This window comes from Nannobrachium achirus (genome assembly GCF_963921795.1).
Source record: "Nannobrachium achirus genome assembly, chromosome: 13".
Lineage (NCBI taxonomy): Eukaryota > Metazoa > Chordata > Actinopteri > Myctophiformes > Myctophidae > Nannobrachium > Nannobrachium achirus.
The window spans coordinates 11321576-11349297 of record NC_137833.1 but is presented as its reverse complement, the minus strand read 5'-3'; the positions used below and the strand labels follow the sequence as shown (position 1 = coordinate 11349297).

Genomic DNA, 27722 nt, shown 5'->3' with positions numbered 1-27722 from the left:
TGTTACAGTGCTGTGGATATAAAGATGAGGTGAATGTGGTGTAATGCACATTGTTACAGTGCTGTGGATATAAAGATGAGGTGAATGTGGTGTAATGCACATTGTTACAGTGTTGTGGATATAAAGATGAGGTGAATGTGGTGTAATGCACATTGTTACAGTGCTGTGGATATAAAGATGAGGTGAATGTGGTGTAATGCACATTGTTACAGTGTTGTGGATATAAAGATGAGGTGAATGTGGTGTAATGCACATTGTTACAGTGTTGTGGATATAAAGATGAGGTGAATGTGGTGTAATGCACATTGTTACAGTGTTGTGGATATAAAGATGAGGTGAATGTGGTGTAATGCACATTGTTACAGTGCTGTGGATATAAAGATGAGGTGAATGTGGTGTAATGCACATTGTTACAGTGTTGTGGATATAAAGATGAGGTGAGGGTGGTGTAATGCACATTGTTACAGTGCTGTGGATATAAAGATGAGGTGAATGTGGTGTAATGCACATTGTTACAGTGTTGTGGATATAAAGATGAGGTGAATGTGGTGTAATGCACATTGTTACAGTGTTGTGGATATAAAGATGAGGTGAGGGTGGTGTAATGCACATTGTTACAGTGCTGTGGATATAAAGATGAGGTGAATGTGGTGTAATGCACATTGTTACAGTGTTGTGGATATAAAGATGAGGTGAATGTGGTGTAATGCACATTGTTACAGTGTTGTGGATATAAAGATGAGGTGAATGTGGTGTAATGCACATTGTTACAGTGTTGTGGATATAAAGATGAGGTGAATGTGGTGTAATGCACATTGTTACAGTGTTGTGGATATAAAGATGAGGTGAATGTGGTGTAATGCACATTGTTACAGTGCTGTGGATATAAAGATGAGGTGAATGTGGTGTAATGCACATTGTTACAGTGTTGTGGTTATAAAGATGAGGTGAGGGTGGTGTAATGCACATTGTTACAGTGTTGTGGATATAAATATGAGGTGAATGTGGTGTAATGCACATTGTTACAGTGCTGTGGATATAAAGATGAGGTGAATGTGGTGTAATGCACATTGTTACAGTGTTGTGGATATAAAGATGAGGTGAGGGTGGTGTAATGCACATTGTTACAGTGTTGTGGATATAAATATGAGGTGAATGTGGTGTAATGCACATTGTTACAGTGCTGTGGATATAAAGATGAGGTGAATGTGGTGTAATGCACATTGTTTCAGTACTGTGGATATAAAGGGCACTGCAGACATTGCAGACCTTCCACACAGACCTGACCCATGTTATCTCTCTCTCTCTCTCTCTGTCTGTGCTCGCAAGCCTGTGAAATTAATTTCCTTCTCAGCTGACTGCTCACTGAGGAGGCTTTTTTTTTGTTGTTGCACGGATTCAAAGGGACCCTTTGTCTGAGTGTGCGTGCGTGCGTGCGTGCGTGCGTGCGTGCATGCGTGTGTGTGTGTGTGTGTGTGAAAACAGAAAGGCAATAATGTGAGAACAGCTCCCCGGCGCACGACCCGTCGTGCGACGGTGTATACATTCGGCTGTAAACTTGCGCAGAGTCAGGTTACTATAGTAATGTGACTGCACGCATGCTGTCAGTGAACAAACCGAGATGACACGGCATGACTGTATTTCTGTTGCCATCAGTGTTGATTTCGTCGACTAAAACTATGACGAAAAATGTTTGTCGACTGTGTTTTTTTTCACTGACGAAAACGAAATAAAAACGAAATAAAAACTAAGCTGTGATGACTAAAACTAAGACTAAAATATATTGACAATTTCGTTAAAAAAATAAAAACTAGACTAAAACGTTAGGGAGGGACTAGTGGAGGAGAAAATAATTTTACGTTTGGTTGCTATCAGGTGCTGAAAATAGCAGATCTACAAGCTAACAACGCATTGCAGCGCGACGCGTTGTGAGCTTGCAGATCGGCTATTTTCATCATGCAACCAAGTGTATGCTGAAAATAGATGACGTTACGATGTCTTCAAGGCCTGCCAAAATGCATTTTAGTTGACCAAATCAACTGTAGATTTAGTCAACTAAAATCTTATGATATTTAGTCGACTAAAATTGGATTAAAACTAAAACTTTTCAGGTGACTAAATTATGATGACTAAAACTAAATGACATTTTATTCAAAAGACTATGACTAAAACTAAATCAAAATTTGCTGTCAAAAACAACATTGGCTGCCATGCCTTACCGAAGGTCATAAAGGAGTGTGGATCACTAGCATCCTTTAAAATTGCCCTGAAAAACCACTTACAGGCAGCAGCCGTTCGCAACTGGTAAAAAAACTAACCTAGCCCAACCCTACTGTCCCCTGCCCCTTCTTTGTATATACTGTTTGTTTAGACTTACTGTTTTCTTTTTTCTTTTTCTTTACATATCTACTGCATAGTACTGTGTTCTATTTGTCTGTCATTCAATGTTATATGAGATACTTCAATGGTTTCCAGTGGAAATAAGCTTAGTCTTTTCATGGATCTCCTTTTAGTAGACCTTGTACCAGTGAACTGTACCGTCATGAAACTGTACCTTTTCCTATGCAAACTTCTAATAAAGTCTTCAATCAATCAATCAATGCACCAATCTCACTCTCTCTGGTTTTGACAACGAACACACCACTTCCATAGGATATTCTATTAGCACGATTAAAGCTAAGACCACAGGCTAGGAGATGAAGGGAAGATGAAGGGTTCAAGGCAGTACCTCAGTTTGCAGCAACGATGTGGCAAAACACTCATCCCATGCAGTGGCAGTTCCCAGTCTTTTTTATAATTCTAAAAAAATGATAAATCACCCGCTCGGGCTGCCCTCCCCTGTAACTAAAGGGACTCGCAATACAAACATAACGTAACACAACTTTGAGTGTCCAGACTTGACAGCAAGAGTTAACAATCAAGTGTGAGACCACGCAGGGGACAGTCGTTCCTGCATCATCAAGCGACGATTTGCCGCAACGAGAGATGCAGTTTCATTTTCGTTTTTACCGCTCGTAAGCTCTTTGTAAATCACTATCACAGTGTAATACATACAACTGCTGGCCCAAACTGCATTTTGCGCACACCCTATTGCACTGTACAGGTTAATTGGGATGGATTTCATGAGTTCGATTTTAGATAAGGCTGAGTAGCAAAAAAAATAAAAAATCATCCAATCGCAGACTGCCGATATATTCGTTCAACATTGTTACAAATTAAAACCTGTAACGAGCATTTCTATTGCAGTATTGATACATTTACTTAAAGTTGTACCATGTAACTTTTTTTATAAAACAAATCTTAAAATTGTCCTAACTGTTAAATCGCTAAAGTTTTAGAACACCCACTCCGTGAATTTCAGCCTGTAAAGCCTTCTCTATATATGTAAACTGCGATCCTTGCCGGGGACCGGATCTCGTGCCAAAATTGCGTCATCACACTACCGGCCAATCACAGCGAGGGTTATACAACTGCCGGCCAATCACAGCGCATCTTGAAGTGGGGTCGCTATGGCAGCCATATTTGTTGTCGCCCGTTTGTACCATCCCTTCTCTAGGTAATTTCGCCTACCAGGCAGGGTGAAGGAGTCCGTATCTCTGGAATTACTGAACGCACAGGAACAAGGGACCCCTCAAAAGATAGATCTCAGCGAGGTGGAGGCAGACGCGGGGGTCTGATTGTACGAAAAACGGCCGAAAGACGCGGACGCGACCGCGGTTTGCTATAGGGCTATGACCACTAGTTGGGCATCTTACACAGTATAGCTTTAAGTAAAAAAATGGAGGACCCACCATTGTGTGTGTGTGTGTGTGTGTGTGTGTGTGTGTGTGTGTGTGTGTGTGTGTGTGTGTGCGCGGCCGCGCGTGCATGTGTGTGTGTGTGGGTGTGTGTGTGTGTGTGTGTGTGTGTGTGTGTGTGCACACGTGTACCTTTAGCTGATCTTTGGGAAAGTCCTTTCCACCGTTGAGTCCTTCCAGGTTGGAGACAAACTGACTGCACGACATCCTCTTGCCAATGTTCTGAAGAAACACACGCACACACACACACACATTACATAACACACAGAGACCCACCGATATATGGCTCTGTACATCGGCCATTATTCGATTTTCATGATCGGTATCGGCAGTTATGCTGCTTGATTTTGAACGCATTTCAACCTGGCCTTCCTATGTTGGGCATGGCAAAAATGTAGGAAGAAATACATGTCTATAGTAGCAAAAATAGCTACGATCTAGATGAGACACCAGACTCATCTTTATTGTCACATCACAGGTTTCCAGGTGTCAGGTGTAAAACAGAGGGGGAAAGCATCTTTTGTACTCCATCGTTTTGTTGGGAGGGGGTAAGTGTTTAAAGCAGGGGTCTTCAGCGTTTTCAGGCCAAGGACCTCTAGGTTGAGAGAGAGATGAAGCAGGGACCCCCACAAACTCTTCATAGATTCCATATAGTTTCATTGTTTGACAACACGATCATCAGTGTATTTTGGATTCATGTTAATGTGTGTTTTCAGATATTTAACCACTTGAACCGTCAATAGATAATACACTTGACCTTTCACTCTGTACTTAGTCTGCTCTTTTTCCCCTCCAAAGCTCTTTGCCGATCTGCAAGCTCACAACGCCTCGCAGCGCGAGGCGTTGTGAGCTTGCAGATCTGCTATGTTTGGCATAAGTTCTCAGAATATGGACGCTAGGGTTCAAGTGGTTAATATAAAAAAGAGGGGAAAAAACAAGTTTCTATCACACAAAGATTTGTGGGACCCCCTGTAGAAACTCTGAGGACCCCCTGTAGAAGACCCCTGGTTTAAAGAAAGAAACGTTGAGCTTGTACTGTACAGTAGATCACCTGTTTGTTTCAGCTTTCATGACCCTGTTGTAAGGCTACGTATAAAATAGGGATTGAGTGATTAATCACACAAATCAATTTAGTCTCTCTCTCTCTCTCTCTCTCTCTCTCTCTCTCTAGTTTCATTTTCATTTTTACAGCTCCTAACCTCTTTGTAAATCACAATCACAGTGTGATTTAAAACCGCCTGGCCCAGAGAGAGAGAGAGAGAGAGAGAGAGAGAGAGAGAGAGAGAGAGAGAGAGAGAGAGAGAGAGAGAGAGAGAGAGAGAGAGACTAAATTGATTTGCCTGATTATTTAGACCATTATTTTATGTTTTAACTATTAAAAAAGAATAGCAGATATACAAGCTCACAGCTATGCCGCGCTGCAAGCTTGTAGATCTGCTATTTTTGAAAAATCGTGAACATTTGTGCACGCCTTTGAATATTGATGATCCGATTCTATAAATGTCTTCTAAATCCTTCTTCTCTCTCTCTATCTTTGTCTCACATTCGAGGGACAATTGTTTTTTAGTTTTCTAGTTTGAATCTTGTGTTTCAACTTTACTTGTTTATTTCTTCAGGTGAGAACCTTGTATAAGCCCTTTATGGGCTTCCTTTCTCGCCTGCACATATTTTCATGCTTTTTTTTAATAATGTTAACATGTATTGTTTGTTTTCTTATTGTGCAAATAAATAAATCAAATCAAATCAAAATATCTATCTCTGAAATCACACTCTGATTGTGATTTGCAAAGCAGTTATGGGCCGTAAAAATGAAAATGAAACTAGAGAGAGAGAGAGAGAGAGAGAGAGACTAAATTGATTTGTGTGATTATTTAGAACTGAGGCAGATTTATTTTTAACACCTTCTAAACCCTAACCTACGTTTTCTCAGATGCTTTCCGGTTTTTAAAGGGCATAGCAGAGGCTTTAAAACCGTGTCTTAACTCTCAAATACCTGGAACGCGCCCGAGTCGCGTTAGATTTTAACCACTTTAACCATTATTTTATGCTTTAACTTTAGAAAAATAGCAGATATACAAGCTCACAGCGCGAGTGCCGTTCATGCTGTTCTCAAACCTTTTCATGTCAAGGACCCCCAAAATTACAGGTATTTGGCCACGGACCCCCATCTCAAAATATGTTGTTCCAGGGACCACCCAGAAGTAAATATTTGAGTTACAAATGTTCGCTTTTAAGTAGATATATTCAAAGACTTGCAAAAATAAAAATCATGATTTTTCAAAAATAGCAGATCTACAAGCTCGCAGCGCGGCACTCGGTGCCGCGCTGTGAGCTTGTATATATCTGCTATTTTTCAATAGTTAAAGCAGTCAATAATCCTAGGCCTAAATGGGTTAAAACGTTGATCATGCGATCCATGGAAAGCGTAATCGACTGTGAATAAATATCACTGTGAAAGTGACGGAGAGTTGTTTTGAATGTCCTTTGAGCCCTAACCCTTCCTGGAGGTGTGACAGGCTGACGTGGATGTTGTCTCCTAGCAACAGTGGGCCGTTGAAACCGTCTCCAATGTGTGACTTAGAAGAAACCAGTGGTGTGAAGTAACTAGTTAATGTACTCAAGTAATGTACTTTTAAGTACAGTTTTGAGGTATTTGTCCTTTAATGGAATATTTCCAATTATCGGTACTTTAACTTTTACTCCATTACAATTATTTGAAAACTTTTAGTTACTAGTTACTTTGTATATTTTGATTATTATGACAAAACATTACCCACTTCAGCCGATCTACAAGCTTGCGATGTGACGCACTGCGACGCATGCGATGTGACACTGCCTTCACATTCTCACCAACCCCAACTCCATGTTTCAGAGACGACGGTCCGTCATAACCAGGGCTGAACTGGGACATAACGCCGAGACCAAGATGCCATGACTTGTATAGTCATCCCACTGGATATATGCCCGGTATCAGTGTTGTTTTTGACAGCAAATTTTGATTTAGTTTTAGTCATAGTCTTTTGAATAAAATGTAATTTAGTTTTAGTCATAATTTAGTCACCTGAAAAGTTTTAGTCAAATTTTAGTCGACTAAATCTACAGTGATTTTACACTTGGTTGTGTGCTGAAAATAGCAGATCTACAAGCTCACAGCGAAAATAGCAGATCTACAAGCTCACAACGCGTCGCGCTGCGACGCGTTGTGAGCTTGTAGATCGGCTATTTTCAGCACGCAACACCTGAGAGCAACCAAACATAAAATTACTCTCTTCAGCACTAGTCTCTAACGTTGTAGTCTAGTTTTTATTTTGTTGACGGAATTGGCAATATATTTAGTCTTAGTTTCAGTCATTACAGCTTAGTTTTTATTTCGTTTTTATTTTGTTTTCGTCAGTGAAAAAAAACACAGTCGACAAACATTTTTCGTCATAGTTTTAGTCGACGAAATCAACATTGTGCCCAGTCCACCCATGGAACATAACTAAGGTCACATTCATGAGAACGTAACACATGGACTCACTGAACGGAGGAGGGAGGTGAATCCACTCACTGGTGAACACTGCCGTGCCAGAGTTGTTAGCTCTGGGTCAGTGAGTCCGAGCCTGGCCCGTGCCAGACCTATTATACTAATAAATGCTCCCCAGCTTGGCCCTAATTCAGTGGTTCTAGTCACCTTTTCAAGCTGTGTGTGTGTGTGGGTGTAGGTGTGTGTGTGTGTGTGTGTGTGTGTGTGTGTGTGTGTGTGTGTGTGTGTGTGTGTGTGTGTATGTGTGTGTGTGTGTGTGTGTATGTGTGTGTGTGTGTGAGAGAGACTCACATGTCCGTGCAGGTCTGTGTTAAGAAGCATCAGAGCACAGGTCAGAGTGTGGACACTGTCTGTAGGACGGACGGACGGACGGACGGACGGACGGACGGACAGTAAGAGAGGACAGAGGAGGTTATAGAGGAGAGAGAGAGAGATAGAGAGAGAGAGAGAAGAAAACATTAGGTTATAAGCGAAGGGTGCCTCACAGTGGTATATATTGTTACTACATCAGCTTTACACGGCAACCAAAAAATACTGTACACACGCACACGCACAAGCACGCACGCACGCACGCACGCACGCACGCACGCACGCACGCACGCACACACACAGCACACAGCACGTAGGGCTGTCACGATCATGACATTTAACATGGCGATTAATTGTCAATTTAATTGTGTTTTTGTCGTTGACAATTACATTTCTGTTTGGCTTTCGGGCTTTGAAGTTGCACATGGCAGATATGAAACATATGACACTAAATATAAGAAGAAATTACATATTTGACAACTTTATACTTAAAAAAAGAACATTGATAGTGGAAATAGCTGATCTACAAGCTCACATGCGATGCGTTGTGAGCTTGTAGATCTGCTATTTCCACTATTTTTGAAAAATGTTTAAAAATATATGAAAATGTTTCAACATGGAAACGATTATGATGATTATGACAAAACAATTGTGATTATGTCGAATAATTGTGAATAGACGATTATGTAATAATGGTGACAGGCCTACACAGCACACACACACACACGCGCGCGCACACACACACACACACACACACACACACACACACACACACACACACACACACACACACACACACACACACACACACACACACACACACACACACACACACACACACACACACACACACACACACACACACACACACACGTACCTTCGTTATGTACAGCGGTGGGGTTAGACTGGAGGTATCTCTTGGAGAAGTGAGCCAACACTCTCTCTCTCTCCTGGGTCTCTCCCATCAGAGCAAACTCCTTCAGAAACGCCCTGCAGGGGAGAAAAAACGTTCATCCCAAATCAATAAGATTCACTACAGGCCATTATTTGACTTTTTTTCCACTACAACATCAGCATAGGCAAGTGAGTATGATGCAGTCATTCGATGTGAACCAGTTTTTAACCGCTTTCAATCTGGTGTTTCCTATTTTGGGGAATGCCATTATAGGCAGAATTCTCAATTCTCAATTTCTTTTCAAAAACAACCAGTCTACATGCCCACAATGCTTCAAAATGTGACACATTTTTTGCATTTTATGAAAAGGCCTTAAAGGAGTAGGTCACCCCCAAAATGACTTTTTTCGATTGATTAGTCACGCCATGGAGACTAGAGTTCAATAAAAATTTGATTCGAGTAAATTTACCCCCATTGATTCCGGACGCGTTTCGAAACGGGTCCCCATCCGGAACGAATAGGGGTAAATTTATTGTTATCACATTTTTGTCTTAGGAATGCGACAAAAAACTAAAAATATTATTGAACTCTAGTCTCCATGGCTTGACTAATCAATCGAAAAAAGTCATTTTGGGGGTGAACTACTCCTTTAAGTGGTTAAATTAAAAGTATAATGTATGTCTCAATGATTGTTTCAGCGTCTGTCTCAGTGTCTATGGCATTGTGTGACAACTGCAGCAAGGAGTTAAAGGAGTATTTCACAAAAAAGAAAAAAAACGTATTTTTTGTAATATACTTCTACTTGTAACAGTGTTTCTACATTGCAGTATTGATACTTGTACATAAGTAAAACAAGTGAGTACTTCTACCGCCACTGATGATGATGATTATTATTAACCCCTTTAGGCCTAGAATTATTGACTGCTTTAACTGTTGAAAAATAGCGGATATACAAGCTCACAGCGTGGCACTGAGTGCCGCACTGCGAGCTTGTAGATCTGCTATTTTTTTAAAAGTCGTGAAAATGTGTGCAAATCTTTGAATATGTGTATTTTTAGAGCGAACGTTTGTAACTCAAATTTTGCTTCTGGGTGGTCCTTGGAACTATAATATTTTGAGATATGAATATTTTTTTACAGGGGTCTTTCACATGAAAAGGTTTGAGAACCACTGACATAGCAATCTCTCAAGAACAGACTAACTGAGCTCCAGTTGAATGAAAAGGACCTTTTCTTTGGCGATGGCTATAGACCGATTGCTGACATAGAAACATAGGTTTTTCAAAAAATCTTAGAAGGATTCAAAAGGCACTCATAGAATCGGGTCAAAATTCAAATTTTCACGATTTTTCAAAAATAGCAGATCTACAAGCTCGCAGCGCGGCACTCGGTGCCGCGCTGTGAGCTTGTATATCTGCTATTTTTCAATAGTTAAAGCATAAAATAATGATACACAATAATGTGTACCCGTTCTAAATGGGTTTTAATATTATTAGTGCTAATAACAGGCAGCATACGTTCAGCCACAGCAGCGGCTGACATTGCGGGGCATCAGTAAACGCTCCGTGCGCTGAGTAAGAGGCGCTCCGGAGGACATGATATTCCAAAGCTCACGGACCCTAAAACTGTCAGAAGTGACGTACGGTACTCCAAGCAAACCCAGTGAGTCAGCTTTGCATCAGACGGCCAACGCAGCTGTTTTGGGGTTTCGGTAGGTTCCACAATTTACCACATTTCAACAGCTTGAATATCAAAACTGTCAACGAAACTTGGGAAAAATGGATTTCTGTCAAGCCAAGTTTAGGACTGAGCGAAAAAAAAACCTAACGATTGGCCCGCACAGTAAACACAGTTTGATACTGTAGCAGTGGCGTTGCGGCTATCTAAAATAGCTGATCTACAAGCTCACAGTGCATTGTTAGCTCTTAGATTGGCTATTTTAGACGTATGACACCACGCACAATGAAGTATAAATCATGCATTGGGTGTATCAGTTTGCAAGCAAAAGACTTTTCCATTGATGGATGGTTGCTCTTTGGTACACCTTAACACAGACTCAATAATCAAATTGGTTAGCTGTTGTCTTTAGCTGACAATTAAGCTATTATTGCGACCGTCAGGGAGCAGTTTACTATGAAAACCTCCACCGGCCGTCCGTCCGTCCGTCCGTCCGTCCGTCCGTCCGTCACACGTCACACCTTTGTTTGTGTACGGTGTGATGTCATATATCTTCAGTATGACATCACACCACATGTGTACACAAACCTTTGTGTACGTTGCTGTGGCAACAGTCTGTTGTTGCTGGTCTGTTAGTGTACGTTAGCAACCACCTTAGCAACCATGGTTTTACCCTAGCAACCAACTGTTTACCCTAGCAACCAACTGTTTACCATAGCAACCATGTTTTTTTACCCTAGCAACCAACTGGGCATAAAAGGGATTTTGTTAGGGATCTCCATATATGGGCATAAAAGGGATTCTGTTAGGGATCTCCATATATGGGCATAAAAGGGATTCTGTTAGGGATCTCCATATATGGGCATAAAAGGGATTCTGTTAGCTGTTAGTGATCTCCATATATGGGCATAAAAGGGATGCTGTTAGGGATCTCCATATATGAGCATAAAAGGGATTCTGTTAGGGATCTCCATATATGGGCATGAAAGGGATTATGTTAGGGATCTCCATATATGGGCATAAAAGGGATTGTATCCCAGATGATGCCCTGTACTTGGGATTTGTTGATGTAAATGTTCACATAGAGTGTAATAATTGGTAAAACAAACTTTTGGCCTATTTGTGGAGATAAGCGACCAACGGTCGCTTATCTCCCGATTAGGGAGTCTTACTGGTGTTCATGCTCAAAATAAACCAAAGATATGACGATGTGACGTGACCATAGTCACAAAAATAATAAATCCTATAAACATTTAAAGGTTTCATGACGTGCTGTGTTTACATGGTCCTTCAAACGAGCCGTATTGGCATCGCGCCGCCGTCAAAAATGGGGCGAACGGGAACGTCCATAGCAGTAAAAGAGTTAACCAGTAAGACTCCCTAATCGGGAGATAAGCGACCATAAATGCACTTTTCTGAGCCTAATAAAAAAAAGTCTCTCTTTGTGTGTGTGTGTGTGTGTGTGTGTGTGTGTGTGTGTGTGTGTGTGTGTGTGTGTGTGTGTGTGTGTGTGTGTGTGTGTGTGTTGCTTTACCTGAGAGCCTGGTCTAGGTTGAGTCCAGTGAAGTTAAAGTGACTCAGGTACTCCTCTGCTACCATCTGACTGAACTCATTGCTGGAACACACAGATCAATGAATAAAGCAACGATCAAAACGAGAGCTGCAAGGTTCTGTAAATATGAAATAATCATTACATAAATGAAACAGAAACAGTCAAATAGAATAAAACAATTGATATTAAAAAAAAAAAGCCAAAGAGAGACTAAGCGCTTACAAAACAAGTGAGTTATTACAGGTGTTTTCTTTCATCGGCAGGGGAAGCGTATCTATGGAGCGGGGACTACAACTACCATGCATTATATCCTATATATAGATGGTTCTCAACATTTTCAGGCCACGACCCCCGAACTGGGGACCCCCCCACCCTGACTAGCACTAAGAGTTGATGATTCCATTTTGTATAACACGGTACCGCGTTGCGAGGCGTTGTGTAGATCTGCTATTTTCACAATTTCTGCCTCCATAGTATTTGACAATTTGGCCAATGTTTAATTTGTCATTTTAGAGGTATTAAAAAGTCCTTACATTTTTTTGTCTTTAGAACTCTGCATATACCCTCTACACACTTCAACTTTATGCTGGTTTGTTTACTGTTGAGTGAGAAAAACATGTAGCACATTAAGTTAATCATCTGGGGACCCCCCAAAATAATTTGGGGACCCCCCTGGGGGTCCTGACCTACAGGTTGAGAACCATTGGGTTAAGGGAGAACCGGGCGAACAACAACGCCAACAACAACAACAACAACAACAACAACATTTACCACATTGCAACAGATTGAATATCAAAACTCGGGAAAATTGATTTCTGTCAAGTCAAGTTTAGGACTGAGTGGAAAAACCTAACGATTGGGCCGCACAGTAAACACAGCTACAGTTTGATACAGCTACAGGTTGAGAACCACTGAGTTAAGGGAGAACCGGGTGCACAACAACAACAACAACAACAACAACAGAACGTACTTCTTTCCCAGGTGTCTGGCTACGTCAGACTTCTTGAAGCCCTCCAGGTGATAGAGACGTTTGGCCAGACGACGCGCCGCCTGCAGATCAGCCTTACTGTTCCCATTGGCCTGGGGGTCACTGCTGCTCCCTGGGGAGGAGAGGATTAAAGAAAAAAAAATGTTTTTGGTCTCAGTGCATCATCATTAACACATTAAATGCCCACGATGCGCCAACACATCGAACGCTCTGATGTCTCCCGGTGCTCACGACGCACCTGACGTGTTGTACAGTAATCTACAGCAGGGGTTCCCAAACCTTTTTGTCTCAGGGCACCCCATACTTATTTTTTTAATCCGAGGCACCCCTACATTATAATTTTCACTCCCAGCACCTTATATTTATAGCATATCGTCGTTGTCCAAAACCGTTCGTTTTGTATTTATCATCTATAAAATTTACTAAACTAGTGAAAACAGCAGGAGGCGTTGTGCGCTTTAGATCGTCTATTTTCACTAGTTTTATGCGACAGTCTTGAATGATGAAGCAGGGCTTTGCTTTACCAAAAGACGTACACATTTGAAAGATACTTGGAGATACAAGGTTTCTGCCCGACAGTGACGATATTTTAGTGATTATGTTGCGAGGAAAACCAGCCATTTTGGTTAGAACTGACTGAAAATAACTTTGTACTTCAAGTTTAAAATTATACTAAATATATTTTCAAGCGTCCAAACAAATTCCAAACATTATCAAATTATCTTGCGGCACCCCTGGACTGCCGTCACGGCACCCCAGGGTGCCCCGTCACCCACTTTGAAAACCCCTGATCTACAGTAAGCTGTAATTTACTGTACGAGGCGCCCGCCTTTGAAGAGAAACACTCCAATTCCAACGGCATATGACGTGACCGGGATTGTCCGGTTTCCTCATAGACAGCAGTGTTATGAGATTCACAAAAGTGCATTTACAGTATCTCCTAATCTAACTTTTAAATCAATTTTAAAACGTGGCCTTCTCTACCTTCGCACTGATGCCCGCCATTGTATTTGCAAAAGAAAACAGGACATACTCAGATTACTTTTACCTATCTGAGCCTCCAAAAAAGGTAAAATCAATAAAATGTTGGGCACTATGCGATTTTTGTTTCATCTTGGGCACTCAATGTGTTGATACTGTACATATAATACAGACAACACAATGTAATAAAAAATATACTCCAAAACATAATGGAATAAAGCTCAGTAAAATCATGAGACCTATTTACAGAGAGAGTAGGGGAGAGGATCAGCCAGGGGATTCTACTAACAAGGTGCTCAAGAGTTAAAGGACGACTTCATGCAATTTCTTCATATAGTTGGTCCTCCTCACTAATGCTCGTAATAGAATGGTACCATTTGTCTGTGTCTCAGAGGAGGGCTGTGGACACTTCAGAAACCTGCCCACCACTGACATCATAGTTAGGCAGGGTTTGATTTTCTAACATGATTTTACATTTTTGAGCGGTGGTAAACCGCTCCATAGAGTGGCTGTGTGTGTGTCTGTAGCCTTTTTCCTCAGCGTTTTGCCATAGCAAAATGTTTGTACGTAGCATCATGTTTGTCTAGTGATGTCATATGTCGTATGTCTGTAGCCTTTTTCCTCAGCGTTTTGCCATAGCAAAACGTGTGTGTGTAGCATAGCCTGTACATCCTAGACTCAAATCCTAGTCTGAAGACGTTATGCCGCTCACTTCACATTGGGTGTGATTTTTTATTAGTGCGGTTGCCTGAAGGGCAACACACTATTGTTCTTGTGCCGAGTTCACAGAGTAACATTGAGCCACAGCATTCCTGTGACGTCACCTTTACGCAGCTTCTTCATTGGCTAAAAGAGGTTTTTGCTGCTTCCCCATTGGCTAAATGTCATGTATGACGTATGGCGACGTATGCCCACGACATCAAAAACAGTATTAGCTGCTTCCCCATTGGCAAAATGAAAAGCGCCATTCAGACGAGGCACGGTTGCTGCGTCCTAGTAATTCATAATAAGAAGCGGGCGATTATTTGGGCCGCGTGGAGAAGTTTAGGGGCGGCGAGGCGAGCGGGCGCGTGCCTGTTCATGCATGCGCTCGCGGGCTGCAAGAGCTGGATTGTGGTCATCTTCGTGAAATACCGCCCGGCGTTTACTCACGGAGCGAGTGTGTTTGTGTCTCCACTGTGGTACAATCCCCGCTGATCCCAGCGAGAAAGCCCGCGGCAACCGCTGTCCGTCTGTAAGGCGCTTTAGTCTACTCCAGAGGATTGGTCAAGCTTGACATGACATCTTGCCTATCCAAACTATAAATAGATAACCACACTTGCAATTACTCAGAATTTCACTTTTCTAGTTTTGATTTGTATTAAAACGAGAACAATGGCTTCCCCATTATACCATGCTAACTTTACAGGAAATGAAAGCCTGCTGTTTCCATTAAATTGGATTCCCCATTGATGATGTCACGGGTAGGCAGGTTTCTGAACTGTCCACAGCCCTCCTCTGAGACACAGTGAGTGAGTAGACAAAAATGCAATGGTACCATATTATTGTGAGCATTAGTAGGGACCAATTATATGAAGAATGAAACTGGGTGAAGTCGTGTAGGGCAGTGGTTCTCAACCTTTTCAGGCCGCAACCCCCAAAATAATCATATTCTAACTGGGGACCCCCCCCCCCCACACACACACACACACACCCTGACGAGCAACAAGAGTTGAGGAATTACCATACATTTTGTATAAAACAGTTCTATTGTGAAAATAGCAGATCTACATGCTCACAACGCCTTGCGTTGCGAAGCTTTGTGAGCATGTAGATCGGCTATTTTCACAATTTCTGCCTCTAATATTTGACAATTTATGTTTAATTTGTTATTTTAGAGGTTAAATAGTCCATAAATTGCCACTTTAGAAATGTGCATAAACCCTCTATACACTTAAACGTTATGCTGGTTTGTTTACTGTTGAGTGAGAAAACAATGTTGCACATTAAGTTAATCATCTGGGGACTGGCCCACAGGTTGAGAACCACTGGTCCCTACACTGTAGGGAGTAGGGACCCACGCGCCTTCATGTCTTTTGGTAGGTCGCTCAACACTTTGGTGTCAGCGTAGCACAATGGCACAGAGAATAGCCAATCTACAGTACAAGCTCACAATGCATCAATATTGTAGATCGGTGCACAAAACAGGCGCACAATTACGTATAAATATCCCACACACAGATCAGAAAGAACGGAAAAGTATATAAAACAGTATTAAAAAAAGTGGGAAATGTTGCTCTTGTAAGTTCTACTTTCGCATGATCATGAATGGCTGTTGGAAGGTCATTATAAACCTTGTGTTTTTCGGCTTCCCATTAGAATCTGGGGAGCAGAAAATGTGATCTCAGAGGGTGTGGTGTCAGTCCACAGAAATTCCACTCCAAATGAGAGCCAGCAGCAGCAGCAGCAGCAGCAGCAGCAGCAGCAGAGTGTTGAAGCAGTGTTAATGTCTTCTCACTGCCTTAGTTCAAACTAAAAGCTCATTACAAGAGTGGTTCTCAAACTATTTCAAGTCAAATATATATATATATATATACTGTATATGTCAGGGGTCTTCAATGTTTTCAGGCCAAGGACCCCTTAGCTGAGAGAGAGAGATGAAACAGGGACCCCCAGATTCCATATAGTTTCATCGTTTGACAGTACAATCATCAGTGTATTTTGGATTCATGTCAATTAGTGTTATCAGATATGTAACCACTTGAACCGTCAATACTTAATAAACATGATCTTTCACTCTGTACTTAGTCAGCTCTTTTTACCCTCTACACCAAAGGCTACAGTTCTCAGAATATGGACACTAAGGTTCAAGTTGTTAATATAAAAAGGATTGGAAGATTTGGAGGACCCCCTGTAGTACCTCTGAGGACCCCCTCAATGTTTTTCAGGCCATGGACCCCGTAGCGGAGAGAGAGATGAAGCAGGGACCACAACATATTGTATAACGGTGTTACAGATTACATTTTGACAGCACTATCATCAGTGTATGTTGGATTCATGTTAATGTGTTTCAGACATTTAGAAACGTATTATACCGTCAATACTTAGTAAACTTGACCTTTCACTCTGTACTTGGTCTGCTGCTTTTCATCTAGTCTAAACCAAACCTTTTTTTTGACGGAAATGGTCAGTTCACGCCTCGCAATTGTGAACTTGTAGATTGGCCATTTTTGCCTAATGTTCCCCACAGAATAGGGATGCTAGGGTTCAAGTGGTTAATGATCATATCACACAAAGATTTGGCGTCCCTCCTGTAGTAACTCTGAGTACCCCCTCCCAGACCCCCTGTTGTTGAAGACCCCTGGTTTAAACTGCTCCTAATTTAGCTGGTGACCCCTGGGACCCCCTCAAGGACCCCTGGGCCAGACCCCACTTTTTGAGGACAACTGTTGTAGATCGAATGAAGTTTATCATCATCATACCTCCTCCGCCCAGTGCCAGCCTCTCAGCCACATCTGTCTGGGGCCACTGCAGCTCTGGGGGCCGGTGGACTGGCTTCTCCCTGGAGACAGAGGGGGAGAGAGAGAGAGAAGGGTCAAACAATCTGGACCAGGGGTGGGCAACTTTGATGATGGAGAGGGCCCACTATATTTCCACCTTCACTCCAGAGGGCCACATGGCATACTGCTACGTCGTACTTTGTCATTCTAGTATCTCATGCAAAAGAAGCAAAAATAGCAGATCTACAAGCTCAGTAGATCGGCTATTTTTGCTTCTTCTGAATTGGAATCCTGAATAATGTTTTGTTATTTTTTTAATTGGAATCCTGAAATGTAACTTTTTGATTTAATTTCAAATGCATTAAGTTATATACTCATGTTAACTTTATGAACCTAAATACAAATACATTGGACATAAAAAAAATACATTTTAATACTACTATACTAGTCATTAAGCTACTAATATAGACTGACAGAATTAAAGCAGGTCATGTTTGGAATTGTAACAGCTGAAATCCATAATATATCAGTATTCCGGCATTAACCTGCGGGCCGCATTAAATGAAGGTGGGGGCCGCATGTGGCCCCCGGGCCGCCAGTTGCCCGTGTATGATCTGGACACACAGAGACATGGAGAGAGAGAGGGGTCAAACAAGAGCCCCAAACACACACACACAGGCACGTGCACACATAGACATCAAAGGGGGCTTGAGCCTCTGCCCTTTTATCATCTGTAAAAAGTGCCCTCCCCAGACCATGAATGCAGCTTTTACTATGGTGAAAGAAATGCAAAATGCCCTCTTTCCATGCCATAAGTGAAGGCAGCATTCAAGAGAAGTGCCTTCACTGCTTTGTCCAAACTCTCCTGAACTTGAATGCAGCATCTTATGTTGAAAGAATTGCCCTCTGTGTAGAAATCCATGCCGTTACGCCACATCTCCAGTATGCTTAGTTCAGTGTGGTATCTATCAAACACTTGAAAATAGCCGACCTCCAACAGCTTGGAGGTCTGCTATTTTCTATATCTCCACCAAAAGGCCCTTTTTTAAATGTCACCCCTGCCTCTAACATTCTCTGCACATCCCTGCAAGCACGCACGCACGCACGCACGCACGCACGCACGCACGCAAGCACGCACGCACGCACGCACGCACGCACGCACGCACGCACGCACGCTGCCTAGCTCAGGGATTCCCAAACCTTTCAATGCCAAGGACGCCCAAACTTCCCCCCCGATCCGTTCCCCCCCTCACACAACTACAGCCAGACAAAGTGAACGCATTTCAACCCATCAAGAAAAAGGGTTTTGGCATGTGACACTGTCTAGGCCACGAGTCTAGCAGTACTCTTTGATTATAGAAAGGGACAGTTTCTTTTTCTTTTTTCTCTTTTCCTGAAACTGCTTCAAAGCAGTAGTTTCACTGGACAGAAATGGGTGAACATTTGGCAAAAATAGAACATCTACAAAAGCTCTCAATGCATCTTAGACTGGCCCTTTGCACTATTTGACTTATAACAAAGTAGGGTTTGACCACTTAACCATATATACTTAGTTTACCAAAACTCTCACAGGGGCATACTTATACTAGGCTCCTTTTTCCCCCCTTTACGCCAAATATCTTTGCTGAATATACTGTAGCTGATCTACACGCTTACAACACATCATGTTGTGAGCTTGTAGATCAGCTATTTTCGCTCAACTATAGCCCCGGAATAGGGAGGGACCATAGGGTGCATGTGGTTAAGAGCAGGGCAGGAATTTCAGGGAGGCCATGAAGGCCATGGCTGTCGTTGCCCCTCAGTTTGGCCTTGTGCCCCTCAAAGAAATGGCATGACCTGAGGCCACAGTGGCCTTAATACCCCAGCTGACCCGACCGTACCACTTTCTCATCTGTTTCTTTCTTGTCAATATGTAGACACCAGTGTCTCTTTCTTGTCAATATGTAGACACCAGTGTCTCTTTCCTGTCATGTAGACACCAGTGTATTTTGTAGAGATTCTGAATTCTTATCTCTAGAGTCCCCATCTTTAAACCAATCCAGTAACTATGATTGGTGCAGGGCTGAGCATGGATCACTTCACTGCAGATAGTCTACAGTATGTACAGTATTACATTTACTGTATTACATACATAACCCTTAAATATTTTGTATTCATGTATTGTTCATTTATGTAGGGGAAGCCTTATACATTATATTTACCTAATTTAAGACTTGTTTGTGGCATGAACATATCGCTTCCCGGGGATTAATTTAATTTAATGGATTAATCAATCGATGTATAAACTCTCTCAATCTGATTGCCTGCTGATTGTTGGTGAGATTGTTGTCCACCAAAACACAATGTTTGCAAACAAAGACATTTCCTATGATGCAATAAAAACAGTTGCCTCTTAGCAGACTGTAAGGCCGGATCATGTTTTAGTGCATTCTAAGAGTTCTAACCATATTTTGGATATTATCGGGATGAGAGAATCACAATTATTTTGACCAGACACACATGCACACGCACACGCACACGCACACGCGCGCACACACACACACACACACACACACACACACACACACACACACACACACACACACACACAGAGAGACCCAGATGGCTTGCGGTTGTTGGTCGTAGAGGAAGTTATCTGTCTTGTTCAATGGTGGTCAGCCACATTCATTCAATTTCCACACCCAGATCCGCCCCAGTCTATGCTTCCCCTGAGCGACACACTTAACCCCCTAACTGCTCCCCAGGCGTCGCATTAACTACGCCAACCCCATACGGTGTTGAGCAGAATCCCTCAGGGCTCTATAACAGGGCCTTTTTCTGTTTTCCCTCGACATTATTATCTTCGCAGGGAAACAGCCGTAAGCTTGCAGATCTATTCTTTTCTGCAAAAGTCTTCTCCCCCAGAACACAGAGGCTGGGGTTTAAGTGGTTACCAACCCGAACACCAGTATCCATTATTCTTTTTGGCAAAGAGTTTTGGTGTAGAGAGGGGGGAAAAGAAGTTCAAGCACATAGCGAACTGAGGTCCATTTGACCAAGTATAAAGGATTTAAATGGTTAATAACAACAACACTCACTGCTCCAAAAAGTTAGGACGGTTTCAATGCAGAGGACAAACTTCACAAATGTGGCAAATAGCGCAATGGAGTGGGGACTAGGCTATTATTATTATTTTTACACAATTGTCCCAGGCTAAATGAGTACCTATAACCAGGACAAACGATCCAGTACCTGCCATAAACATTACTTAACAAGTACCTAACACAAGTACCCAAGTAGTTCATAACCAGTCTAGTACTTAACCAGTACCTAAACAGTAACAAATGCCTAACCAGTTCTTAGCCAGCACCAACAGTAACCAGTACCATAACCAGTACTAAACGTGCACCAGGCAGAAAGTAATCTCCCATCTTCTCTGTGTTCCAGCTTTTCTGTGTTTTCTCATAGAGTAACACCCTTACTTGATCCTACAAATGTTGTCACACAAAAGCATCCAACCACTGATGCTACTTTTGAATTTGAATCCTGAAAAGTAACAGTTTTTGGGCATGTGAGCTTTCCAGCCGACGGAGACGATAATGACAGGACTTGACGTTGCTTTCAGTTGTGAGTGCCCGACCAGTACTTAACCATTGCCTGACCAGTAGTACATTATCTAGCAGTTCAACGCACCTGTCCAGCTCTGTATCGTCCTCCATTGCAGCGTGGGTCTGCTGCTCTTATCTCCCGACAACACAGACCCTGCAGAGCTGCAGCCTCTCACAACCCCAAAACAACCACATCACAAGAAGTGAAAAGTTCCTGTTGACGGGCCGGCCTCTTAAAACCTCCGCCTACTCACTCCCCATCCACCCGCAGACAGGCACACGCGCACACACGCACGCACGCACACACACACACACACACACACACCCTTACACGCTGGCCTCGGATCAAATCCCATCATCGTTTTCTCTCCTACGCCGTCTCCCTCTCTCCCTCTCGACGGTCTTGTCTAAATAAAGACAATCGTACAACAGGGAGTGGACTCGTCTGACTCTGCTTATGAAGAAAAGAAGCATGCATGTGTGTGTGTGTGTGTGTGTGCGTGTGTGCGTGCGTGGTTTGGGGGTGGGGGTGTTTGAAAACTTCTCAGCTTCCCTCTTCTCTTCAGGCCAGGGTTTTTTACCGGCCCGCTTCCCTTTTTTTATGCCTCATTTATTATACTAAAGCCACATTTCTGCTTTGCGCGACAAGTCTCAAACTCGCACGACTAAAGTGATGTCATAGCTAGGTGTCACGCAACAGTACATCTGTTACCACGGAGATGCATTCACTTCCTTGTTTGTTTATGTTTTGTTTCTATTTTGTGGTATCAGTATGAATGCTCAAAACTCACAGAGATCCTTGTGAGATGTGTCTTTCGATACTCGATGCTCCAAGCATAAATAGGCTCTATGCACGGTCCTTTCCCTAGAATGAAACTACTGTATAATAACAGGCATCAAAGGACGTTTTGTAGCTTTTGCCCTGAGCCGGTCATCACAGGAATCATTTGCGTGTTGTGTTTATGCATAACGCGTCCTCCCTGCAAACAACCAACAGGTGACCTTGGCTTTGAGCCCAGGAATTTGCATATATCTCTAAAAAGCAGCGTGGCTCTCAACCTTTTTCTGGCTCAGGGCCCACTTGAAAACCTCTCGAAACGCCCGCCGCCCGCCCATAAGACCACTTAACAGATGGTTGGGCCGCAGGCATTTTCAAGAGTCGCAATCAGAATGTGTTGTCATTTTACGAAATTTTACGAAATTAAAAGCTCAGCTATAATGACCACAACATATCCTATATATTCCTAAAGTGAGGTACAGCTACCCTCTGGGTTACTTGAGGCGGTTCCAAATAGACCCTTAAAAACGTCTAACTCTGAGAGTGTAGACATGGAACCAAATGGACCCTCACAGGTCTTTTTAGTTCAATTTGAGCAAACTCAAGTTATGGTGGTCCCAGAAATGAAAACGTTTGAGAACCACAGGTGTTGTAATTGCATAGCAGACGTGAAGTCCACATATAACCAGCTTTGACGGCGGGATAAACAAAAGAAGAAAGAAAAAAAAGAAGAAGAAGAAAGAAAACGTTCCGGAAACGGTTTCAAATGTGATGAAAATGATTCTGATTCCTCAATGTTGGAACCCAACCCTCCATAAGATGTAATGTTAGAGGTTTCTTTTTCCATCCAGACACTGGGTGGCAGTTGAACACAAGCAGAGAGCTTACATCACATCCCGTGCATCATTGAGTATACTGTCAATGAAAGTTGTGTCAGCATTAGTCAGACTCCCACACTCAACTCTCACACATGACTGTGCATGCACGGGCGTGATGTGTGCACGTACGTACGCATGTGTGTTTTACTATGCTTGTGAAGACATCAACATGTGATTTTATGAATATAATTTTTGGGTATTTTTAACCGTAGGCCTAAAAATAGCAGATCTAGCGCGTCGTAGTTGTCTACTTCTGCAAAACAATCTTGCATCAACACAGTCATTTCCGGGCAAATAATAAGCCAATAATTATGTTGCATTACAATTTATCATGAATAAGTTTATTTAGTCACTCACACAAGAAGGTACTAAGCATTATCCGGACCAAATTACAAGTGTGAAATCTGAAAAAATAAATAAATAAATTGTCAACCCCTCAACACTAACTTATCACACTGTCCAACTACTGTTATTCATTGTGTCCACCAGACCACTAGTGTACCAAATAAAACAAAAGTACAATTATGTATGGTTAGAGCAGTGTCAATTTACAAATTGTTTAAAATAGCTACTTTCATTATTGGTAACACAGTTGCAGCTAACACGAAATGCCAATAAGAATAAACCATTTGATAATCTCAGCTATGATTTCTAAATGGCTACAAAACATTTGGTTTGATGCAGGACAATAATTATTGTAATTCAATTTATTTTAAGTAATGAACAATAAGGGAATATCAGTGAATAATAACTTAAAAAATAGATATTTTTACATTTTAAACTCCTTTTATTTCTTTTTCAAGCCTAATATGTGTAATCTTTGTGTACAGTTCGGATATTGCAGGTATGTTCAGGTATATTCATAGTCTGACAACCCCCATTCTTAGCAACGCTATCTTCAGAGAGAGAGAGGCTCTGATCACTTAACATTCCAATCAATCAACTCCAGCTGGTCTCTGTGTGATAGGGAGAAAGTGACTATTAGTTGGTTAATTCTTTAAAAAAAATCATAACTCTTGACATGAATGGGCTAGAGAGTAGAGACTTACTTTTTTTCCCTAAATGCTCAGAAATGCCTGGGGGTGCCCCCCCATAAAGTTCGCCCATGGCTTTACCTGAGGTAGGGGGTAAAGCAGCATTCATTCCCTAAGGAAGTCACAGGGTTTTGAAGAAGCAGCTTGCTTTACGGCTGCTTCATGTGTAAGGGCAGCATAGGTGATGTGCTTTTTATCTGGGTCCGAGGTCTGAGACCAATGATGTTTTCACTGATATCTTAAAGAATACATTCGGTGTTAAAGCAATACTATGCAACTTTCCTCTTCTGAATGTGCTGAATGTTTTAGCATTGAGCTAATGGAGCCTACCTGCTTGCTCAGGGGATAAATTGAATCATAGGGGGGCTTTAAGAAACCTTGCAAACAGAGTCTTCCACTAGGCTGAATAATATGTTTTGTAAATGTTTAAATAAAAGATTTAAATGCAGCCTAATAACTGAGGGATACTGGAACGCATCCATTCAAGGGCTTTAATCGGCTTTGCGCGCTTAAGTTAAATCATCTGGGATTTGGGTTTTTATTTGTGATTCTCCAAGCTCAACATCCCAACTAATAGTATCTAATGAACTGAAAATCTAACAATAAACAGTGGAAAATCTCTCTTGGTAGAATCCCTGTTAACGCTGAAGCCTGGCACAACAATGACAGGCGCGTGTGTAAGCTGTAAAAGAAAATCCTGTTTACCCAACCCTAAGAGTGGAGATAGGGGACCCTTTTGGGTTCATTTGGCCTTTTTTCCGAGAGCAAAATAATTATCAATTTCGGTTCCATTTGCATAATACAGTAAAATCCTCCGTGCTAAATTATCAATGTGTGTGTACCTCTGAGAGGTTACACATGCATCTTAGAGTTAAAGGTAGGGTAACTGATAAACTGTTGTTAAATTCAGGGGCGTCACAATACAAGGGGGGGAAAAGTGGGACTGAGTTACTAGGGCCTAAGGTGGAGGGGCCTTAATTATTTTATACTTAAGCTATTGAAAAATAGCAGATATACAAGCTCACAGCGCGGCAACGATGCTATTTTTGAAGATTTGTTTTTTTTGGGGCTTTTTGCCTTTATTGGATAGGACAGTAGACTGACAGGAAATGGGGGAGAGACAGGGAGTGACATGCGGCAAAGGTCGCCCGGATCGGGAATCGAACCGGCGACGCCGACAGGCATTGATGCCGAAATGGCAATGCCTATATGGTATGCACCTGGTCCACTAGGCCACCAGGCGCCCCGCTATTTTTGAAAAGTCGTGAAAATGTGTGCAAATCTTTGACTATACTGTATGTATTTTTTAAGAAAACCTTTGTAACTCAAATTTTGGGGGGTCCCTGGAACTAATTATTTTGAGATGGGGGTCCGTGGCCAAATACATGTCATTTTGGGGGTCCTTGACCCCCAAAGTTTGAGCACCACTGATATAGAAACATAGGTTTTTTTTAAAAACCTTAGAAGGATTTGAAATAGTATGATCTACAAGCTCACAGCGTGGCACTCGGTGCCACGCTGTGAGCTTGTAGATAACGCGCAATAATGTGTTCCCAATCTAAATGGGTTAACCCCCCCCCCCCTATGAAGAACATTCATGGGGGCCCCGCAGTGAACCCAGGGCCCAGAATTTAGTGTGACACCCCTTGTTAAATGGATTGTTAAATTGCTCGTCTGAAAGTACTCATTGCAATACTGTTTGTTTGGTGGCAGGGTTTTCAGGTTGGGATACAAATAGAGAACTCAAACAGGACAGACAAGTGGCACTGCAAGTATTGGCACAAAGACATGAGCAGACAATACTGAAACTGTAACACTGTAAAACTGACGCTGGTAAACAGTCTAAATTGGCCTCCCACCTCAACGTTTTACTTTACTTTACTTTATTTGTTTATTTAGACGGGACAATGCATATTAATGAACACTACATGAATGCAATGTAAATAAGCCGGAATTAGCAAGAATGCTAAATTTCATCCGTAGTCCCCACATGAAGACAAAACAATACATACCAACAAACAGTAACCCTACATTAGGAGAGGGCGCCTAAGAACATATATACAAATACTATTTTTCCTGAACCAAGAAAAAACAACAAAACAACACATATTACTAACAGTACCCTACATTAAAAAAGGATAGTTAAAAATATACGTACATGGCATGAGCTGTACTCTTAGAACTATACATGGTCACAGGTTTGATTGTCAACTAACCATTTTTTTAGATTGAACTTGAAGGATGGTTTTATTGTTCTGTTTATGAAAGAGCTCTTATTTAACAAACAAACACACTGTAGCAATGATTACTATCATAATAAAAGAGCTTTAAAGGAGTAGTTCACCCCCAAAATGACTTTTTTTCTATTGATTACTCATGCCATGGAGAGTAGAGTTCAATAATATTTTTTGGTTTTTGTCACATTCCTAAGACAAAAAATTGATTTGAGTAAATTTACCCACATTGATTCCGGATGGTGACCCGTTTCGAAACGGGTCACCATCCGAAATGAATGGGGGTAAATTTATTGTTATCACATTTTTGTCTTAGGAATGCGACAAAAAACTAAAATATTATTGAACTCTACTCTCCATGGCATGAGTAATCAATAGAAAAAAAGTCATTTTGGGGGTGAACTACTCCTTTAACCTTAATAGTAAGAGGAACATAAGAAAATCTGCAAAGTAAATGGTAACCAAGAAATTTCTTCACCAATGTGTTTCTAAAGCGGTGTGTAATAATATGTACTAAAAGGTTGAAATTCAACTCCCGGGGGAAACCTCATTAAAAAAATGATTTGTGTTTGTGTCCCATTAACTTTACTATACAGGAAAAAAATACAATAAATAACTAGAAGCAGTGCTCTTCCGAGCACAGGTCTCCACCAGGCCATGCGTCCTGGTGGTGCTACTGTATAATAGGCCAATGTAAAAAGGCTGGAATATGTTCTTCACCTTAGACCTTTCATGGCAATCGGACACTGCATGCATGATTTGAGGCATTGTGTTCCAAAAATGTGTTTTCCTAAAGTCTACCTGCTGGTGGCGCTATAAAAGGCCAACATGAAAAGGGTAGCATTTATTCCTTGACATAGTGGGAACATGTGTGGCAAATTCCACGGTAATCGCAAGCTGCGTTGATGTTTTGAAGCATTTTGTTCAAAAACTGAGCAATCCCGCAAACTTTGGAAGCCAATATTAGCCAATTAGTATGGAATATGAAATATCAGACGGGTCGGACTTGATCACATGACTATAGAGATACTGTGTACCGATTTGCATGATTTTTGGATAGGAAAAATAATAGGAAAAATTGTGTTTTACATAAGCCGGCCTCCTGGTGGCGCTATAAAAGGCTGATGTGAAAAATGCAGGGAAAGGGTTTTTTCTTGGCCTCTAGGGAGTGCGCTTACAAAGTTTGAAACTGATCGGTGGAGTTATAGGTAAAACCACGAATCGGCCTGTTATAGCGCCACCATGAGGCTGATTTAAAAAATGTGAAGTGGCATTTCTTCCTCGACCTAGTGGGAACGTGTGTGCGCGATTTCATGATAATTGCACTTTGCGTTTGGGATTTGAGGCATTTTGTTCAAAACTGCTCAATCCTACAAACTTTGGAAGCCAATCTTAGCCAATCAGGATGGAATATGCAAAATCGGACAGATCCGTGTCGATCACATGACTGTCGAGATACTGCCTACCGATTTGTAAGATTTTTGGACAAAATCTGTAAGAGTAGTGCACAGAAATGTGTTTTGCGAACATCGGCCACTAGGTGGCGCTAGAAAAGGCCAATTTGAAAAATTTGGGGCAGAGGTTCTAGATTGGCATCCAGGGAATGTGTGTGCTCACTTTGGCAGCGACCGGGCCAACGGCGACTGAGATTAGCTGCACACAAACTGCGAGGACACACACACACACGGACGGACGCACGCACGGACGGACAGACGGACACACGGACGGACGGAGGGGAAAACATACTCTCCCCCATGCCTTCGGCTGGTGGAGACAAATATGCTTTAAGTAGCATGTGAGGGGTCAAACTAGGGGTTTTTCATGATGCTGAATCCATTGCAAGCATGTATTTTGCACGAAAAACATTCCGTCGACTACAAGTGGCCCCTACAAAACGGTGAAAAGTGATGATTCATCACTAAACCATCGTTTTGTGGGTCCGTTTTTAGCCCAAGGAATGTTTTTCATGCAAAACAAATGCTTGCAATGGATTCAGCATCATGAAAAA

General features: G+C 41.9%; 1 protein-coding gene across 1 annotated transcript in view; it reads right to left on the bottom strand.

The window, feature by feature from the left end:
• psda (pleckstrin and Sec7 domain containing a) overlaps window positions 1–27722 on the bottom strand; it is a gene marked incomplete at its 3' end in the record, with an annotated part of 109688 nt that overhangs the window by 41027 nt on the left and 40939 nt on the right. Inside the window, exons 7-12 of the mRNA XM_080740562.1 lie at window positions 17186–17265; window positions 12726–12855; window positions 11738–11818; window positions 8510–8622; window positions 7615–7673; window positions 3930–4019 (exon numbers count right to left, since the gene is read on the bottom strand). Of these exons, the coding sequence (XP_080596688.1) occupies window positions 3930–4019; window positions 7615–7673; window positions 8510–8622; window positions 11738–11818; window positions 12726–12855; window positions 17186–17265 (553 nt within the window). The remainder of the gene's footprint in view (window positions 1–3929; window positions 4020–7614; window positions 7674–8509; window positions 8623–11737; window positions 11819–12725; window positions 12856–17185; window positions 17266–27722) is intronic.